General features: G+C 33.1%; 2 protein-coding genes across 3 annotated transcripts; both read left to right on the top strand.

The window, feature by feature from the left end:
- Positions 1–1,691: 1,691 nt before the first annotated feature.
- Positions 1,692–7,975, top strand: LOC133181397 (uncharacterized). Its single transcript, XM_061315912.1, has 6 exons — positions 1,692–1,731; positions 3,523–3,613; positions 3,911–4,455; positions 4,603–4,821; positions 5,904–5,994; positions 7,414–7,975. Exons 1-6 carry the CDS (start codon positions 1,692–1,694, stop codon positions 7,973–7,975), a joined length of 1,548 nt encoding a protein of 515 aa, XP_061171896.1.
- A 136-nt stretch (positions 7,976–8,111) lies between these two features.
- Positions 8,112–14,119, top strand: LOC133181087 (uncharacterized). 2 transcript variants are annotated; one of them, XM_061315633.1, is made up of 4 exons: positions 8,112–8,324; positions 10,554–10,644; positions 11,038–11,582; positions 11,767–14,119. In XM_061315633.1, exons 1-4 carry the CDS (start codon positions 8,114–8,116, stop codon positions 12,072–12,074), a joined length of 1,155 nt encoding a protein of 384 aa, XP_061171617.1. In that variant the 5' UTR covers positions 8,112–8,113; the 3' UTR covers positions 12,075–14,119. The 2 variants fall into 2 exon arrangements, with proteins under 2 accessions (XP_061171617.1, XP_061171616.1); XM_061315632.1 differs by having other exon boundaries at positions 8,112–8,336.
- The last annotated feature ends 5,402 nt before the right edge of the window (positions 14,120–19,521 follow it).

Below are 19,521 nucleotides of genomic sequence, written 5' to 3'. Positions count from 1 at the left end.
CTTTTAATGTGTCTATTTAAGATGAAATAAGACTGTTTTTGTCCCCATTATTTATTTGAACAAAATTTATTGGAGTAGAAACTTTAAAAATTGATTGATGTGTAAGACGTATTTACAGTGCAAAAAGGTCAAACTAAATGCTCTGTAGCGCCAAAAGAAGCGCATTGACCCCCATTTTTTGTTTTGATTTTTAATAAAGCTATGTGTATAAGTTCTAAAAATATACTTGATAAAAAATTCTCATTACTTTTGATGGCAGGATCCAATCTCCTTAAGTGGCAATTGAATAGACATATGCACAAAATGTTTCAGGGTTTCTATTAAGCAGAACTTCACTGAAAAAAATACATGTCAAAATATCTTTAAAAACTTTCTGAAATACATGTATGAGGGGTGATCAAAAATTTCGCGAACTAATTTAATTGCTTCCATATAAGAAATAAAATCAGGTTTCAGTGTTCAATATTTTTTAAAGTAGTCCTTTCCAATTTTAATGCACATCGTTCTGCCCATGCGCGAATTACGTGATCCAGGCGGTCACGTGATATGCTCCATAGCGTTCTGTTCACAAAAGCTAAAACATTTTTTCGAGTCTCATATTTACTACCATGTAAGTTATTTTTTATAACAAGAACAGCCTATTTGTCAGAAATGGCGAAATCTCGGAAATAGGATGGGTGGATAAGAATATCCTTTCCCAGAATGAGCATGGTGATCATCACCACCCGACTCCTCTGTCTAGGTAGCGTCGTTTATCCAATGTGGATAAAGTATGGGTGCCTTCTTTTCATCATATCTGATATGTTTAAAGTCCAAAGTAAACGATATTTTCAGGATTTGATAATCATATTATTGTTAAGATATTCAACTATTTTACTAATTGTAAATTGGCGATCTTTCATAACAAATTGCTCAACTAAGGACACATCTCTTCTCCCTTTCTTCACTAAAACAATCAATCAAATTAATGATTAAACTTCTGGCAAGCCTTTTGTCTTCATAAACCTTGTACAAATTATTATATGCTACTGCAAAGGAATTTCCAAGATATACGTTAAACTTTACAGCTATTTGTTCCTCGAGTACGACTGAGTCAACCATATTTTATCATAGGTCATCTACATATTGACGTCATTTTTACATTGTGACGTCACAAACATGTAGCAAAACTTTACATGACATCTGCTATTTATAGAACATGTATATGACTATATGTGTGCCAAATTTCGTTTTGATCAGAATTGTGGTTTTGTAAATATAGGGTTAGTTCGCGAACTTTTTGATCACTCCTCGTATATAATCTTATCATTATTAATTTTACATCTTGTGAATGTGGAAAAATGTTATTTTTATTAATATTTGACATTATTTGTCTCAACTTTGGTTTGAAAAGTTTTAATTTGAAAACAAAGTGATACAATTAATTCATCAAATAAAAAAGTTAAATGTAGTCTATTCTGAAAATGTACAATAAAAGTTTTTTGTATAATGATTCTTAAAGAACTAAAGGAACCATGGTAAACTTCATAGTGTTCGTATTCGTTGCATTGCTAATGCACTTGTACCAACCTATCCAATGTCAACCACGTCCTGAATGTGCACCTGAAAATCCTAACCGACCCTCAGACTGCCCAATATGTCCACCAGAGGGATGCAGGTCCTCAACGATGGATACAGCTACAGGTATACCTATGGAGAATGTCACATCTGCCTCTACAGACAAGACACAATGTAGGTTAATTACGGTTTAACATTCCGTGTTTGAAGCGAATTTATGTAATTTTTTTTTTATATTTTGCTTATAACTGACAGTTTATAACATTAAAAATGCATAATGTTCGTGGTATATTTGAGAAAGACTTGGATACTTGGTCAAATATCAACATAACGTATAGATGATCATTTAAACCATTTAAAGGTGAAATGTATACTGAGCAAAATAAGTTAAGCATTTTTCACATAGGTATAATATTAAAATATTTTTCTTGAAAGTTTTTTTTTATGTTTTATTTAAAACTACATGTAATTGATATAAAGGTTATAAAAGACAAATATGTTTTTAAACTTTTGTCTCTCGGGAACCATGTCTTCAAACGTAGTGACAATGCAACAATACAATGTTATGCTCGAATGCCCACGGTTTGGGATGAATTTTCTTCTCAGAAATCTTCTCAGGACCATCCTTGTAAAAGAAATCCAGTGAGATATTGCAAAAAAAAAACTAAAGGGGAAAGACCAGGATTTTCTGAGAATGGAGAGTCAACTGGCTAAAGGGATACAAACCGTTGGCTGCTCACAAAAAAGACGTTGTCCAACACTTGAATGTGCACCGTCCACTGTATGCCAATTTCGGAACACTTATTTATGTAACTAATCGGCAGCGCTCAGGTAAGGTAAGGTTCTATTGTTACAACGTCGAGATTGTTTCAGGCTGCTCCTCAGGTTCCAGACGAGTAACATTGCCGTGCTACTAGAGTGAGGTTAAACATGTGGAGTTAAAGCGCTATGTACAAGTTAAACAAACGGGCTACATTCCGCAAATTGACGAGCTCGAATTCGAAGGCCTCTCACTGCAGTACCAGTAACTCAACGTCATCCACAATCTCGCCTTGCATGGGCCAACAATCATCATCGCTGGATTGCAATGACAATAAAATGAGGTACATGTATTGTGTACTGATGAGATACTATTTAGCGTCGATTTTGCAGATGGAACAGTTCTTGTTAGTAGACAAGAAAATGAGAGATAATGACCCAGAAAAATCATCGAACGTGACTGCTACGGTGGCGGTAGTGTTATTTTTTGGGGTAAAATATAAGCCAACTGGGTAAAACTGACCTTTTGACAAAAATTGAATATAAGATTCTAAGAGTTCATACTGTAATTATATCCTCTTTCCTTAAGTTTGTTATTTCCTTGTGCGTCGAGGAAATACGAGCATATTCAAAGACAACTCTCATCTGCACCCCATACAACATAAGACGTCCTCCAAAAGAATAATGTTGAGATCTTGGTTTGACCTGTGAGATCGGCAAATTTGTCACAATTTTAATTCATTATAGACATTATTGGTCGAGTCGACGTTTAAGATAGAGACATAACGTCAACAACGTATCGGAACTAACTCTTGCTCAGCAGCGCGAGTGGAACCAGTTCACCATGCTTGAGATAAGAAAATCTATAAGAATGAGATGCCGTCCTATGGCTGTTATTGCTGGGAATTGATACAAAATAATGAAATTGAATGTGATTTTATATCCCGTACCCCTTTTCAATTTTATTTCTATCTTATGTAATTGCACAAGATTGTCGATTTGTCGAAGTTCGTTATGTGATGAAAACCCCACAATTCAATCCTTTAGTATGTGTTATTTTCAATATTTCAAGTGTTAAACTTTTTTTGCTCAATATATTTTCTTAAAAGGTTATACTATGTGACATCCATTCACTTTACTATTCTAGACTGTATATTATCAAATTATGCTATTGTGATAATTGAAAGAAATTCTGTTTTCATTCAGTCCGCGGATTGACAACAGAGGAGATTTCAAAATTTTCGGCAAGTTTTTCTTACGGAGCATCAGTCAGAGTTCATACTGATTACCCCAGAGTGTAAGCCTTTAAATTACTAATTTACAATTTAAATATGCACTTCATATTAAGAAAATAGGTTGTTTTCTGGGCAAAAGAACTAAAGGTGTATATTGATGCGATTAACAACTTGAAGGAGAATAAATTAAACGATTAATAAAATGGCATTTTGGAAGTTTTCTGTTGTAATCATAATTATATTGCAAAAAATATTTAGTTTTAGAGAAAATATACACACATTGATCTGAATAAAAAGATAAGGTTTTATGTGCGTATGAGAAATAACATTGAATCTAATAAACAAACTTTCTAATGTAGATTCTTCATTACGGCGAGCGGTCTTCCTGACCATGAGACACAGAGAGTCAACCCAAACACTCCCACAGCTCAGAACTACAACATTACGATTCTGAAAAATCCCCAAATTGTACCAGTGCCGGGATGTGTTGGTCTGGGAATGATTGGGATTACACGAACTGGTGTGGCCATCTACAACCCTTTGGCAGGGGAGTTAACAAACGCTGTGGAGGGATCAAATCCCGAAACTTTTGATGAATGTGATGGACATGCAAGTCCAAATGGCGCTTATCATTATCATAAAATACCAGACAGTTGTTTGTACAAAGGAGAAATTGATGAATTCATTGGAGTGGCTTTGGATGGTTTTCCTATCTATGGACCAAGGGTTGGACTGTCAAAGAACATTTCTGAAGCTGAATTGGACAAGTGTCATGGGAAATTTGTCAATGGAAGTTACAGATATTATGTTACAGAGAAATTTCCATATTATCTCGGTTGTTTCACAGGACTTGTTGTTAATCAAGGAACTATTACTTCTTACAACTGTACTACAGACACATCACGTAAGTATGTTTTGTAGAGTTGACATATGTTTAATAAATTTTCAAAATTAAAATTCAATCTTACGAATAATTTGCATTATTTAACTAGGCAAAATTTGCTGTCACAAGAGACAGATGACTGGTTTTTATATTCCTTAATATTTTTAGACTGGAATATGGAAAAATATGGTTACGATTACTATCTTTGTCACTGTGTGAACTCTGGTCCAGGTGGAGGAGGTGGAGGACGTCGCCCGGAATGTGCCCCAGATAATCCAAATAGACCTCTAGACTGCCCGGAATGTCCTCCCGAGGGATGCAGATCAACAACAATGGAAACGGCTACTCGTCCCCCAATGGAGAATGTCACCACTTCTAACTCAAAAGGTACTAAACAATGTAGATTTCTTTTCTTCATGATGGTTTAAATCAAATTTCACAATTTACATATATTCATCATGTCCATCGTTCATTTGGCTGAAATATTGCCGACTCGGCTTTAAACAATAACAATCATAATTAGTTATTTGATTAATCATAATTACATTTTAAAGTATTCTAAACACTCGCACTTAAAGTTGTATCAATATGCATTCATTGCCGTATACTTCAATGTATATAACAATATCGTACTAGGTTTTGCAGTTATATTCTATTAATTTTGTTTATTATGTGATTGAATAATTCCTAGCTTTCTGATAAGCTAAGATCCAACATTGTAGGAATCATTCCAAGCTATGTTCACCTGCAGGCGCCCTTGCATATGAACACAACATTTTTTTTAACATTTGGCTTAATATAAATTGAGAACTTCTAAAATTTAAATAAGTTATGTTTACTTGCAAGACCTTAAATACCAAATGAACATAACATTAATTTATTTTTTCTTTTATTGGACTAAAAAGAAAAAAAAAAACCTTTTGCTATATAGAGTTATAGTCATGAAATGTTATATTTAATTACACCCGACTTTCAGGTGAACATAACAATTATCTTTTCTATATCGCCCCAAAAATAGATCAAGAAATCCCTAATTAATATAACTGGTTTTGCTTATTTTAATCTCCTTTCTCTCGCTGTATTGACTAGGATTTCATCAAATGTAAACAATTTTTAGAAAGCAAGGTTTGCTAAATGAATTAGTATCATTTAATCATTGAATCATATAATAAAACAATTATTGCTTTTTTGTCAATATAATGATGATTAAGTCACTTTCAAAGTGCAATATTCATCTCACCCTTCGGACTCGGTAAATGTACTCCTCAGGTGGCTGCATCATTGTATTAACCTCAAAAACAGCAAAATTCATATAATAACAGAGGTGGTAGAAAACAAACATTCTGCTAAAACATTTTTTTTATTACGGAAGAGAAATAAGTTTCTTTATATTGTCGAACACAAAAGCAATTCCTGATTTAAATGTAGGAATATTTCTTTTGTTAATTTTTTACGCATATTTCTTAAAGTGCATGGACTGACGAGTGAAGAGATCTCAAAATTCACGGCGAGTTCAAATTATGGAGCATCCGTCAGAGTTCACATCGATGACCCGAGAGTGTAAGGTTTAAATGAATCATTTTTTTCCAGGGATGTCAACGAATATTCGAACATTCGAATATTCATTTGATGAGTTGATATTCGAATATGAATTTGAGATTCGAATATTCGGTATTTTTCAGATTTCATTAAAAGAAGTACTGCGATTAATAAATTTTGATTAGATATCCCTTTTTAATTTACAAGCGATCAATTTTGATAGCCTGATTTCTTTCACTTCTTCCTTATCGTATAGATCTACTAAATTATTTTGTTTTGAGTAAGGTGTTAATGGATTATTCATTAATGATTTGTGTATTATACAAAACGTACTTTCATAGTTTTTTTATTTGTTAAATACAATCGGATATAGAATCGAGGACAACAAAAGGCAAACCTTCTTAGAATGTCTAAAAGACGTGAAGAGTATACATATCTTAATAAATTTAATTGATCAATGAATGGATGTCCGATGGAAGTTGTCTGTAATTAAATTTTGCAAAGAGCTCAATTTCAGAATAAATGTGTAAATTACTTGATTATCACGGGTTGTACATAATCCTGAATTTTATTTTCATTATCGGGAAAATAGTTAATTACCTAGGAAAATTATCTATGGAAATGTTTGTTTATATTTTAAAAACATTGTATCAAAGATTATGATCACATTTCTTATTAGGCCGATAATTGTAATTAATTGCACGTATTGAAATCTGAACAGTATATGACTATCTTGCCTTTGGTAAGACGACTGGTTCCTCAGTTGGAGCCACTATAAAAACACATGATTGTATAATTTGTTAAAATTGTACTTTTCTACCTTTAAATCAAATATTTATTTCAAACATTGATAAATATCAAAAGGAATTCCTTATTGTACACGTACAAAAGTCTTCATACAATTTTACTTTCAATATAAGAATACCTACGCTAAAACTTTTATGAAAGTAGGATGATACATTTAAACTAAACCAGATTTTATTTATTTTATCGAATATTCGAATATATTCGAATACTTTCATTGAATATTCGAATATGAATTATCGACAAAATTGACATCCGTATTTTTTTCTTATGCAAGGAATCCATTTCTGTAGTGACTCAGGTCATTTCTTTTTTTTTACTAAATACTTCCATAGAAAATACAAATAGTCATACAAAAAGAAAATAAAAGATAGAGAAGGATACAAAATAACTTTTAAAATAAGGTCTTTTAGATGAACATGTTGGTAATTTGACCATGATAGTAAAATGTACATTATTTATTACAATGTACATCGAATCAATTTGCTTATAGCATATTTAAAACGAAAAGCATTGCATTCTTTTCCTAATTCTTGCATAAAGATACAATATCGAAGTAAGAATTTATCTGCCTTTTTTGTTAGTGTCGAGTAAGAAATTTGGATGCATTGGAAAACATTTGTACATAACTTGTAGATTTCACATTTCGGCGAGCGGTCTTCCGGACCATGAGACACAGAGAGTCAACCCAAACACTCCCACAGCTCAGAACTACAACATTACGATTTTAAAAAATCCCCAAATTGTACCAGTGCCGGGATGTGTGGGTCTTGGAATGATTGGGATTACACGAACTGGCGTGGCCATCTACAACCCTTTGGCAGGGGAGTTAACAAACGCTGTGGAGGGATCAAATCCCGAAACTTTTGATGAATGTGATGGACATGCAAGTCCAAATGGCGCTTATCATTATCATAAAATACCAGACAGTTGTTTGTACAAAGGAGAAATTGATGAATTCATTGGAGTGGCTTTGGATGGTTTTCCTATCTATGGACCAAGGGTTGGACTGTCAAAGAACATTTCTGAAGCTGAATTGGACAAGTGTCATGGGAAATTTGTCAATGGAAGTTACAGATATTATGTTACAGAGAAATTTCCATATTATCTCGGTTGTTTCAAAGGACTTGTTGTTAATCAAGGAACTATTACTTCTTACAACTGTACTACAGACACATCACGTAAGTATGTTTTGTAGAGTTGACATATGTTTAATAAATTTTCAAAATTAAAATTCAATCTTACGAATAATTTGCATTATTTAACTAGGCAAAATTTGCTGTCACAAGAGACAGATGACTGGTTTTTATATTCCTTAATATTTTTAGACTGGAATATGGAAAAATATGGTTACGATTACTATCTTTGTCACTGTGTGAACTCTGGTCCAGGTGGAGGAGGTGGAGGACGTCGCCCGGAATGTGCCCCAGATAATCCAAATAGACCTCTAGACTGCCCAGAATGTCCTCCCGAGGGATGCAGATCAACAACAATGGAAACGGCTACTCGTCCCCCAATGGAGAATGTCACCACCTCTAACTCAAAAGGTACTAAACAATGTAGACTTCCTTTATTCATGATGTTTTAAATCAAATTTCATAATTTACATATATTTAATACATATATTTACTATATATATAATTATATCATATATTAAGTCCATTGTTAATCAGGCTGAAATATTGCCGACTCGGCTTTAAACAATAACAATCATAATTAGTTATTTGATTAATTATAATTACATTTTAAGTATTCTAAACACTCGCACTTAAAGTTGTATCAATATGCATTCATTGCCGTATACTTCAATGTAACAATATCGTAATCGGTTATGCAATTATATTCTATTAATTTTGTTCATTATGTGATTGAATAATTCCTAGCTTTCTGATTAGCTAAAATCCAACATTGTAGAAATCATCTCAAGTTATGTTGACCTGCACGCGCCCTTCCATGTGAACATAACATTTTTTTTTTAATTTGACAACATATAAATTGAGAACTTCTAAAAGGACTAGTGCACTTAAGCAATGCTTAATGGGCCCTTTTTCAGTGCCGTTTTACTTTAGAATATATTACCAAATTGTTCATTTTGGTAATAGTTAAACACAAGTGGATATTTCTAATTAAAATCACGTTAAAACATCACCTAAATCAGCATGGATTTGAAACAAATGAAGATTTTTTAAGCCTATAGCTACCCCAAATCTGGAAAAGTCGTACCGATCCTATTTTGAGTTTCGTTTTATTCAAATCAAGGGGAGGAGACATTTAAATCGGACACTTGAACAATCTGATGGTAGATCATTCACGGGCGCGTTTGCCGAATGATACTTCTTGCGCTATTTTACCTGAGAAAAAATGAAGTTGTATAGATGCCTGAAGCCATAGTGATCAAACTAAGAAATTTGCATGCTTGCGTTTGAAATAATACAGTAAGTATTACCATTAGTTCCTTTAAATTTTAAAATGAAAAAAGTGTATTTAGGTGGCTTTAAATACCGGTATCATTGTCTTACGTGAATGTTAAAAATTTTTAACGCTTTTATGTATGATGACATTTTAACGACACAAAACTCTCCTTACCCTCTCGTGTTTCTTAAACCAAAACATACAAACTTACGACTTCGATATAATGATACGAAACGTGGCTATCTTTTACAGTGAGCACCTTTGAGGAATGTTTACCCGGGTAGAACTCACGTGGCTACCAGTATTTTAAATAATTTATTCCACGGGTGGGTTCAACATAGGTCATACAAGTAAATAGCTCTCGCTTGCTGTAGGAAAAACATTGAACTTTTCATAAATTTTTAATGTTTTAAGTACAAGCCTAATCGTGTACAAATTTCCTACTTTCACACAAGTTTTATAAATATATATTGCGCTTTTTGTCATTCGCACAAGTTTGTACAACGTTAGGCTGACAGTAAACAAAAGCTTTGAAATGAATACCCATCCTCGATTTACTATAGAAAATCACGAATGTCGGCTGACCACTACCACATTGTATGGCTTTGCTCTTTGTATATTCATGAATTTCAGCGATAAAATTTGTTGAATTTTATGGTTTAGATATCAATTAATGATCTGAGATGAAAAATTATGCTTAATTTGATTCTTCATTTTTACATTTCACCGGGGCCCATAAGTGCACTCGTTCTTTAAATGTTATGTTTACTTGCAAGACCTTAAGTACCAAATGAACATAACATTAATTTATTTTTTTCTTTTATTGGACTAAAAATAAAGAACCTCTTAATTTATAGAGTTATGAAATGTTATATAGCATAACAATTATTATTTCTATATCGCATGAAAATTAGATCAAGAAATTCCAAATTAATACAACTGCATGGTCATGGTTTATCTCGCTGTGTTGATTAGGATTTCATCAAATATAAACAATCTAAAAAAAAAAGCAACTTGCCAAGGTTTGCTAAATGAGTTAGTATCATTTAATCATTGAATCATATAATAAAACAATTATTGCTGTTTTTTGAGTCAATATAATGATGATTAAGTCACTCTCAAAGTGCAATATTCGTCTCACCCTTTGCGCTCGGTATATACTCCTCAGGTGGCTGAATCATTGTTTTTACCTCAAAACAGCAAAATTCATATAATAACAGAGGTTTTAGAAATCAAACATTCTGCGATAACATTTTTTAAGAGAAGAAAAATTGGTTTCTTTATATGTCGAACACAAAGGCAATTTCTGACTTTAATTGTAGGAATATTTTTTTTGTAAATTTTCTAACGTATATTTCTTAAAGTACATGGACTGACGAGGGAAGAAATCTCAAAATTCACGGCGAGTTCAAAGCATGGAGCATCCGTCAGAGTTCACACCGATGACCCGATCTTGTAAGTTTTATATGAATCATTTCTTTCTTATACAAGGAAACCATTTTTGTAGTGATTCATTTTCTTTACTAAATATTTCCGTAGAAAATACACAATAGTCACACAAAAAGAAAGTAAAAGGGAGAGAAGGATTCAAAATAACTTTTAAAATACGGCCTATTAGATGAACATGTTGGCAATATGACCATGACAGTAAAATGTACATTATTTATTACTATCTATATATATATTGCTTATAGCATATTAAAAACCAAAAGCATTGAATTCTTTTCCTAATTCCTGCATAAAGATATACAGTGTAATATCGAAATAAGAAATTATTTGCCTTTTTTGTTCGTGACGAGTAAGAAATCTGGATGCATTGGAAAACATTTGTACATAACTTTTCACTAGATTTCACATTTCGGCGAGCGGTCTTCCGGACCATGAGACACAGAGAGTCAACCCAAACACTCCCACAGCTCAGAACTACAACATTACGATTTTAAAAAATCCCCAAGTTGTACCAGTGCCGGGATGTGTGGGTCTGGGAATGATTGGGATTACACGAACTGGTGTGGCCATCTACAACCCTTTGGCAGGGGAGTTAACAAACGCTGTGGAGGGATCAAATCCCGAAACTTTTGATGAATGTGATGGACATGCAAGTCCAAATGGCGCTTATCATTATCATAAAATACCAGACAGTTGTTTGTATAAAGGAGAAATTGATGAATTCATTGGAGTGGCTTTGGATGGTTTTCCTATCTATGGACCAAGGGTTGGACTGTCAAAGAACATTTCTGAAGCTGAATTGGACAAGTGTCATGGAAAATTTGTCAATGGAAGTTATAGATATTATGTTACAAAGAAATTTCCATATTATCTCGGTTGTTTCACAGGACTTGTTGTTAATCAAGGAACTATTACTTCTTACAATTGTACTACAAACATATCACGTGAGTGTTTTGATTAAATCTTTAGAGTTTACAAGTATTCAATAAATTTTCAAAATTATGATCCACATTTACTAATTCCCGCTATCTAAGCAGGAAAAAAAATGATTTGTGTCGATATTTTTTCTTTTTCTATTCATGCAATTTGCTTTTATTGCAAACAAATGAAATTTTCGTATTTTGTTAGACTGGAACATGGAAAACTACGGATACGAATACTATCTCTGTCACTGTGTGAACTCGGGTCCCGGTGGTGGTGGAGGACATCGGCCAGAATGTGCCCCAGATAATCCAAACAGACCCTCGGACTGCCCACAATGTCCCCCTGAGGGATGCAGATCTACAACAATCGATACAGCTACTCGAGCACCAATCTCCACTACGAAAAGGGTAGTCCTACCAAATGTTGTTGATGGAGACAATGCAGCTGGTCCTATAGTGGCCGAAATTTTGCCTTTTTTGTCTCTGTTTTCTGTCATTCTGTTATCTCTTTAATTTGATTCTTGTTGTATGAGAACGGATATTTCATCGCTATATTTCATAAAAAAAATGTTTATTAATTAATAAGTACATACATTGTTGAAAAAGCATTGTCAACCATGCTTTCGTTCATCATTTAAAACCGTGTAGTGTAGGTTTTTGTTTTGTTTTCCACAAATGATAAATAATCTCAGCAATGGAAAAAACTCTTTCCTGGTAGCTACCAGAGTGCTTTTAAAATTGTACCAAGGAGCTGGATTCCACTTTTACAATGCATTACCTTTAACAGCTATGAAATCGATAATTTCTATATATTTATATATTTTGTAAAGCATTCCTTTTAAACAGTACTTAGGAGCTGGATTCCTTTTCTGTGCTAAATATGTATATTCTTATGATTAATGCAAAGTTTCATATTAATCAGGACAGGCACGTAGTATTGTTTTTGAAGGGGAAGGGATGGAGGGGCAGCTAGAAAAAAACTGACAACTTAACTGGGAAACTTTGACCAATCCAGCAAATTCAAAGAATTGTGGTCCCCCACTTTTGGTGTCTAGAGGTTAGGATGCAATTATTTATAGCATATTGTAACTGTCTTGTTTGTGCTCCCTGTTTTGTCTGTGCCTCATACAAAAAGACATAAATTATTGAATTAATAACAGCTATGGCGAAGATTAAAGCTTCTCAAAACTGCATCAAACTTCAAGATCAAGGTCGTGAGGTCAAATATCATTATATAATCCGAAAGAACTTGTCACAGGTGATGCACTCATGTGGAAAAATTCCAAAAGCCTTATCTCTTCTGGAGCCATAGTTATGGCCAAAGTTAAAATGTTTGATAAGTATGTTAAAATTCTAGGTCAAGGTCATGAAATCAAAAAAATGAAATATCATTTTGAAAGGTGTTGTCATATTAATGTACATCTTGATGCCCTATCTTCTCTCATTCAAAAGTTTACCAATGTAAAATTAATTTGAAAAAGGCTTTAGGTTAAACTTCAAGGACAACAAGGTCAGAAGGTTAAAAACCAGAGTACATTCTAAAAGTCGTGAGAGAGGTAATGCACATGTCAAATGTAAATGCCTTATCTTCTCTCAGTCAAAAGTTATCAGCAATGTTAATATTTTTTGAAAATTAAGTCATACTTCAAGGTCAAGGTCTTGGGATTGAAAAGCACATTTGAAAATGCTTGTCACAGGTAATACACGTGTCAAATATGAATGTCCTATCTTGCTCCCTCAAAACTTATCAGCAAAGATATTATGTTTGAAAATTAGGTGAAACTTCAAGGTCACATGGTCGAATATCAAAGCACGCTTGGAAATTTTTTGACACAATAATGCATGCGCACTTGTCTAATATGAACACCCTATCATTTCTCATTCAAAAGACATAATTTTGAAGATAAGTTCAAACTTGAAAGTCAAGGTCACGGGGTCAAAAATCATAGCATATTTAGAAACGTCTTGTAACAGGTAGTGGACAAGTAAAATATGATAGCCCTATCTTTTTTTTCATTCAAAAGGTATAAGCAATGTTAAATTTTTAAAAGTAGGTCAAGGTCACGGGGTAAAAAATCATAGCATATTTGGTAAGTTCTTGTCTCGGGTTATGTAGATGTGAAATATGAAAACCCTGTCTTTTTTATTCAGAAGTTATGATCAAGGTTAAAGTTTGTTAAAAATTTTGAATTTGAATAGTAGGTCAAACTTAAAGGTCACGGAGTCAAAGATCATAATATATATGGAAACGTCTTCTCACAGGTAATATACATGTGAAGTATAAAAAGCCTTATCTTTTCTCATTCAAAGGTTATGACCAAAGGTAAAGTTTTTGATTTTTTTTGAAAAGTAGGTCAAACGTTCAGGTCACGGAGTCAAAAATCATATTTTGTTTGAAAAGGTGTTGTCATTGGTAATGTACATGTGAAATACGAAAGCTTTATCTTTTCTCATTCAAAAATTATGACCAAGGTTAAAGGTTTTTGTGACAGACAGACTGACAGATGAATGAAATTCAATGTCCCCTCGCTTTCGCGAAAGCGGAGGGAAAAGGGGAGGGTGGGAATTGTCCAAACTTTTTTTTTTCGGGGGGGGGGGGGGGATAGCTTCCAACTTTAGTTACAACCAAAGTTTAATCATATATTACCACATTACCCTGATTTGGCTATACTTGACTATACTGCAACAATATGTGGGGGAAGCAGCCTTTCAAAGAACATTTTCAACAGTAAAAGATTATGTTTGGAAAAAAAGGGGGGCATGCAACACCCCATCCCACCCCGGTACTATGTGCCTGTAGAAATAAATTGTGATTCTTCTTGTACATGTTCTATTGTGAAATAGTTTGTTGACAATAAAAACATGGTCTTCAATAACAATCCTGTTTAAACAATCGCTTGGAGCAAGACTTACCGTATAATACCATTTGTGCATATGAGATTCAAAGTGCATGTAACCCACATAATAAACATTATCTGTGAAAATTCAAACATAATATCAAATATACAGCTTGCATTTTGTTAAACAGAGCAAATGTTTTGAATTTTTTTCAACTTGAAGATATATTGTGAACCTTAGGGCTGGACATGACTTGTAAATAGTATTAGTTTTCCTATCTCCTATAAGAGAAATACCGACATCTTACGAACGAACGTAACTCGCCCTAACTTCCCGTATCTCGGTAGTTTTCTCGGGACCAGTTATTGCACCTATATAAAGTTTAAAATCGGGACATGTAAAAGTATATGTTTATAATAGAACGGATAGTGTTTTAATCACTTTGTAAATGATAATTACTCCCGTCTAATTTTCTATTATCACTTACAATGTAATTAAAAGCAGACAAACAGAAGAAAATACGCCATAATACCTAAGACGGATTAGAAAACACGTTTGTCATGCGTCAGTGATTATACTTATGCATACAAGTGTGCGCTGTTTTCATTTGGGGGAAAAGTTATGTTTCATAGCATGAAAAAATCTAAACTCACACCCTGTATAAATCCGTGCAGAGGCAACAAGGTACTTGGTGATGCGCTTACAGTATATATAGTGTCTTATATTAAAAGTGTACATTTAATCATTTATGTGTTTGTAAGAGAGAGAGAGAGAGAGAGAGAGCACAATGGACAATAAATTGGCATTGTTTTCCAACGTTTCAGAAATCAACCATTAAAAATAAGATCAGAAAATGGGTGGCACTACTTTGGAAAAAGTATTATTTTTAAAAAGGGCGCGAATACATGTTTGTGTTGAGGATGGAAAGGAGGTCTAAGCTCAATTAATCGAATAAAATGTCTGTTTTCATTATATCTAACAAAATACATAAAATACAAATTTTCATATACTACAATATTAAGGACCCTCTATACACCAGTGCAAAATGTTTTTTGGACACTGAGAAATTTATACTGTATACATGTGTAAATATTAAGCTTATCTATTGAATTTTCAATATATGGTACGTGGCATTTACCCCCAGGAAAAATGTTCAAAGACAGCAAAGTTTCAATGAACAGAAATCACTGTTGTTTATTTCAGTGGATAAAATATATGCAAATGAAGTGTCCAATTAATTTATCTTAGCCTTTTAAAATGTTCAGAATGCTTGAACTGATCACAGATTGAGTAATACACTGAATATTTCAATTTATTTGAATTCAGATCTAAGGGCAGTTCACTCTACCTGCAGAAAAATACCACAGAATCTGAACTCTTTAGTGTGCAGTGTAGAGAGGGTTCTTAAAAAAGGAGAATGGGACAATGCTTGCATATGCATTAGGTCGGGAAACAATTTTTTTCCATACTGTATCTAGTAAAAGAAAAAGTAACTAATTCATAAAGAAGGAAGGGTAGGCCTTTTTTTAGTATTCATATCACTTCAAAGAAATAAACGAGCATTCATATGGTACTCAGTAAATTCTTGGATGAAGTATTAAATGGCGATCTTCCCCTAATTTATCTTTCGGCTGCTTTTCATTATATACCGGTATGTAATATCTGTATAGATATGTGGATTATAAAAAGCTGCAAATTATGTGTTTGGGTGGGGTGTTTTTTTTTTTTTTTTTGGTTTTTTTTTTAAAATTTTCTTTGTACTTAAGTTATGTTCCATTACGTTATTGTTTTCTGTATCATTCATTATTTGTCACAATATAAAATTACAAGATACACTGCATACGTGAAGGGTAACCTTGACAGCACGCAGAGTAAATTTCGATCACAGCTCCAATATACTTACATTAAAAAAATCTGTAATCGAAATTATAATGCGTCATCTATAAGGAAAAAAATCATATTAATATCCTGTTGTAAACCAATAAATAAATTTAAAAAAAAAACAGGTGATTAAGTATACTAACAAAAAGTTTTCAAAACGTGAATAAGTTGAGGACATCGAGTGCACTACGCCGATTCACTGAGTTGTTAAGGCATGCTTCAAATGTGCCTGCACACACAGGAAGAGTTTTCACTGATATCAGGCCCGTAGGAAGCAATTTCAGTTGGGGGGGAGGGGGCACAGCCATACATTTTCAGTTGGGAGGCGCTATCAGCTAAAAAATTCCTTGACAAGCCCCCGTGCCCCCCGGTTCCTAAGGCCATGGATATGTAGAACTAGTTTCTACTGACATTTTTTTTCATTAATTTCTCAATACAGTCATGATTTCTTTCTGTTAAAAGTCGTATTGCTGCAGATTTATTGCGTCTTTTTAATTAGTCAAATCAGAAACATACTTTTCGTTTTCAAAAGTAGGAGGGGGTAGGGAACCAGAGAAGAAAAATCAACTTACCTTAAAAAAACTCTGACAAGGAAAAAAAACGGAGGGAGGGAATTAATTGTTTATGTGTATATGTCGGGGGGGGGGGGGAGGGGTCCAACATTTTTTCAGGTGATTTGCATTGCTTTTTAATTTGTAAAAACTAAATATTTTGAATTAAATGTGCACGAGTTTCAGTTGCAAAAACATTCTCGTATATGTCACGTCAGGAATGGCTATTGATTAATTTTCTATTTGATATTGTCAGAGGTGATAATTCCTCGTAATGGCTAAGAAATACTCGTTCGAAATACCATATTTTGCGAAAAATTAACCCGGCTTCAATATACATGTATTATAGCCATATCATAAATCGGAGGAGGGGGGGGGGTTGCCCCTTCGTAATTTTTCGGTTGATCAAGCTTCTTAGATATCTTCATATACCAATGAGCAACTTACGCTGATAGAGCTAAAATTATTGTCAAAAACACAATTCACTTTGAACTGAATTTTTCCTGCAGAAAATAGATGTACGTACATGTACATACACAATTAAAGTTATTAAACAAAACAGTATCTGGTACTCGCGATCGATCGAAATTGCCCTGCTGGTTGAAGTTACATCACTCAGAGTTTCTACCTTAAATAGTCAGTTTAAAAGTCTAATAAATAATTAAAAAAACTTAACTGTTAATTTTATAATTACATGTACAAAGTTTACCCAATAGCATGAACAGAAAGGCTATTGTTTTATGTTTATTTTTTACCTCTCCCTCGCCCTCTTTTCCGTAAGAGATCATGCTTCAAAATAGGACATTTTTATGGCATGTCAAACGTTGCAATATTCGATCTTTTGCATTTGCATTGTATAATTTTCCATTTGCATTGTATAATTTTTATTTGTATTGTATAATTTTCTATTTGTATTGTATAATTTTTCATTTGTATTGTATAATTTTTATTTGTATTCTATAATTTTCTATTTGTATTGTATAATTTTCATTTGTATTGTATAATTTTTATTTGTATTGTATAATTTTCCATTTGCATTGTATAATTTCTTATTTGTATTGTAAAATTTCTTATTTGTATGCGATAATTTTTCATTTGTATTGTATCCGCGGACTGTTTATTTGTTTCGTTACGAAGGATTTCATTGGTCAAGTTTCAGCCTGTATCGGGTTGAAGATGTTCCGGATGCTCAAAGCAAACTGGGCTCATATGTATTTGCTTGCTTGCTTGATTGATTATTGTTTAACGCCGAGTCGGCAATATTTCAGCCATATTTCGGCGGCATATGTATTTGCGTGCATGTTAGACGGTTATTGGATTCTAAAAAGGGAGTGCTGGTAGATGGCAAATAAATAATTTGTCCTTAGGAATGCTGATTGAGAAAATAAATAAATTGACCTTGAGTGGTGGTAATTACCCCCACCCCCAAAAAACTGAGTTTTCGGGTTTGGGCGGATTTTCTTCTTTTTGTTTTTCTCCTTGTCTCTGGTCATATTGGAAATAAATATTCTCTCCTGCGAGAGAATGAAAATAAATAATCGGATTCGACACCCCCCGAGAATCAAATGGTCGTCCCTTAGCATGCACCGAAAAATAGAGGAGCCGAGTTTGTGTTTGTAGAGAGTGCGCGATCGGAATTGTAGGAAGGGTACCAGACTAAGTTTGTGATGGGCACCTTTATACAGACTAAATTTTATGACCAATGACATCCTTCGTAACGAAATAAATAAACAATCCTCGGATACAATACAAATGAAAAATTATCGCATACAAATAAGAAATTATACAATACAAATAAGAAATTATACAATGCAAATGGAAAATATAGAATACAAATGAAAAATTATACAATACAAATGATTTTTTTTACAACACAAATGGAAAATATAGAATACAAATAAACATTATACAATCCAAATGGAAAATTATAAAATCCAAATGGAAAATTATAGAATACAAATAAAAATTATACAATACAAATTGAAAATTATACAATACAAATGAAAAATTGTACAATACAAATGAAAAATTATACAATACAAATAAAAATTATACAATACAAATGGAAAGTTATACAATACAAATGGAAAAGATCGAATATTGCAACGTTTGACATGCCATACATTTTTTTCATTTTCATTTCATTTTCCTTTTTGGAACCCCCTTTCTCGTTTAAATATCCATTGAAATGTATGGTAGCATCACGGTAGCGACTACGACAAGAAGTAGTTTTGAGGTATCTTGCAGGGATTTTATCTATTGAAATCTCAATAACATCGAAGAATTCAATAAAGCAACTGTGAATACAATGAACGATCCCCTTTTTTGGTTACGCTCGTTCGTAAGATGTCGGTATTTCTCTATAACAGCATTGGGGAATATAAACTCTTCGCATTCGTTACACCTGATTGCTTTTACCTTGTCGCTGCTGTGTTTAGTACTGCATAATAGATGTATATGTATATTTTACATCTATAAAAGCAAGTTTTTTCAAGCTTGACTCAATGAGGGCCGAGTATAGAACTACCTTAAAATTTTAAAGATACATCATGCAAAAAATTGTGGGTATAAATATTATGTCAAACACCTAGCTTATACAATTTATTTTATACAACTTATTTTCCGAAGTATTTAAGGGCCGGGTAAACTAATGCACATATAGCAAAATTAACTAAAGATAATCAGATTTC

The sequence above is a fragment of the Saccostrea echinata genome, unplaced genomic scaffold (assembly GCF_033153115.1).
Source record: "Saccostrea echinata isolate AGI-Se365-2 ecotype Australia unplaced genomic scaffold, CSIRO_AGI_Sech_v1 ptg000008l, whole genome shotgun sequence".
Classification (NCBI taxonomy): domain Eukaryota; kingdom Metazoa; phylum Mollusca; class Bivalvia; order Ostreida; family Ostreidae; genus Saccostrea; species Saccostrea echinata.
Note: the sequence above shows the minus strand (reverse complement) of the source record. Positions and strands in the feature narration are given on the sequence as shown.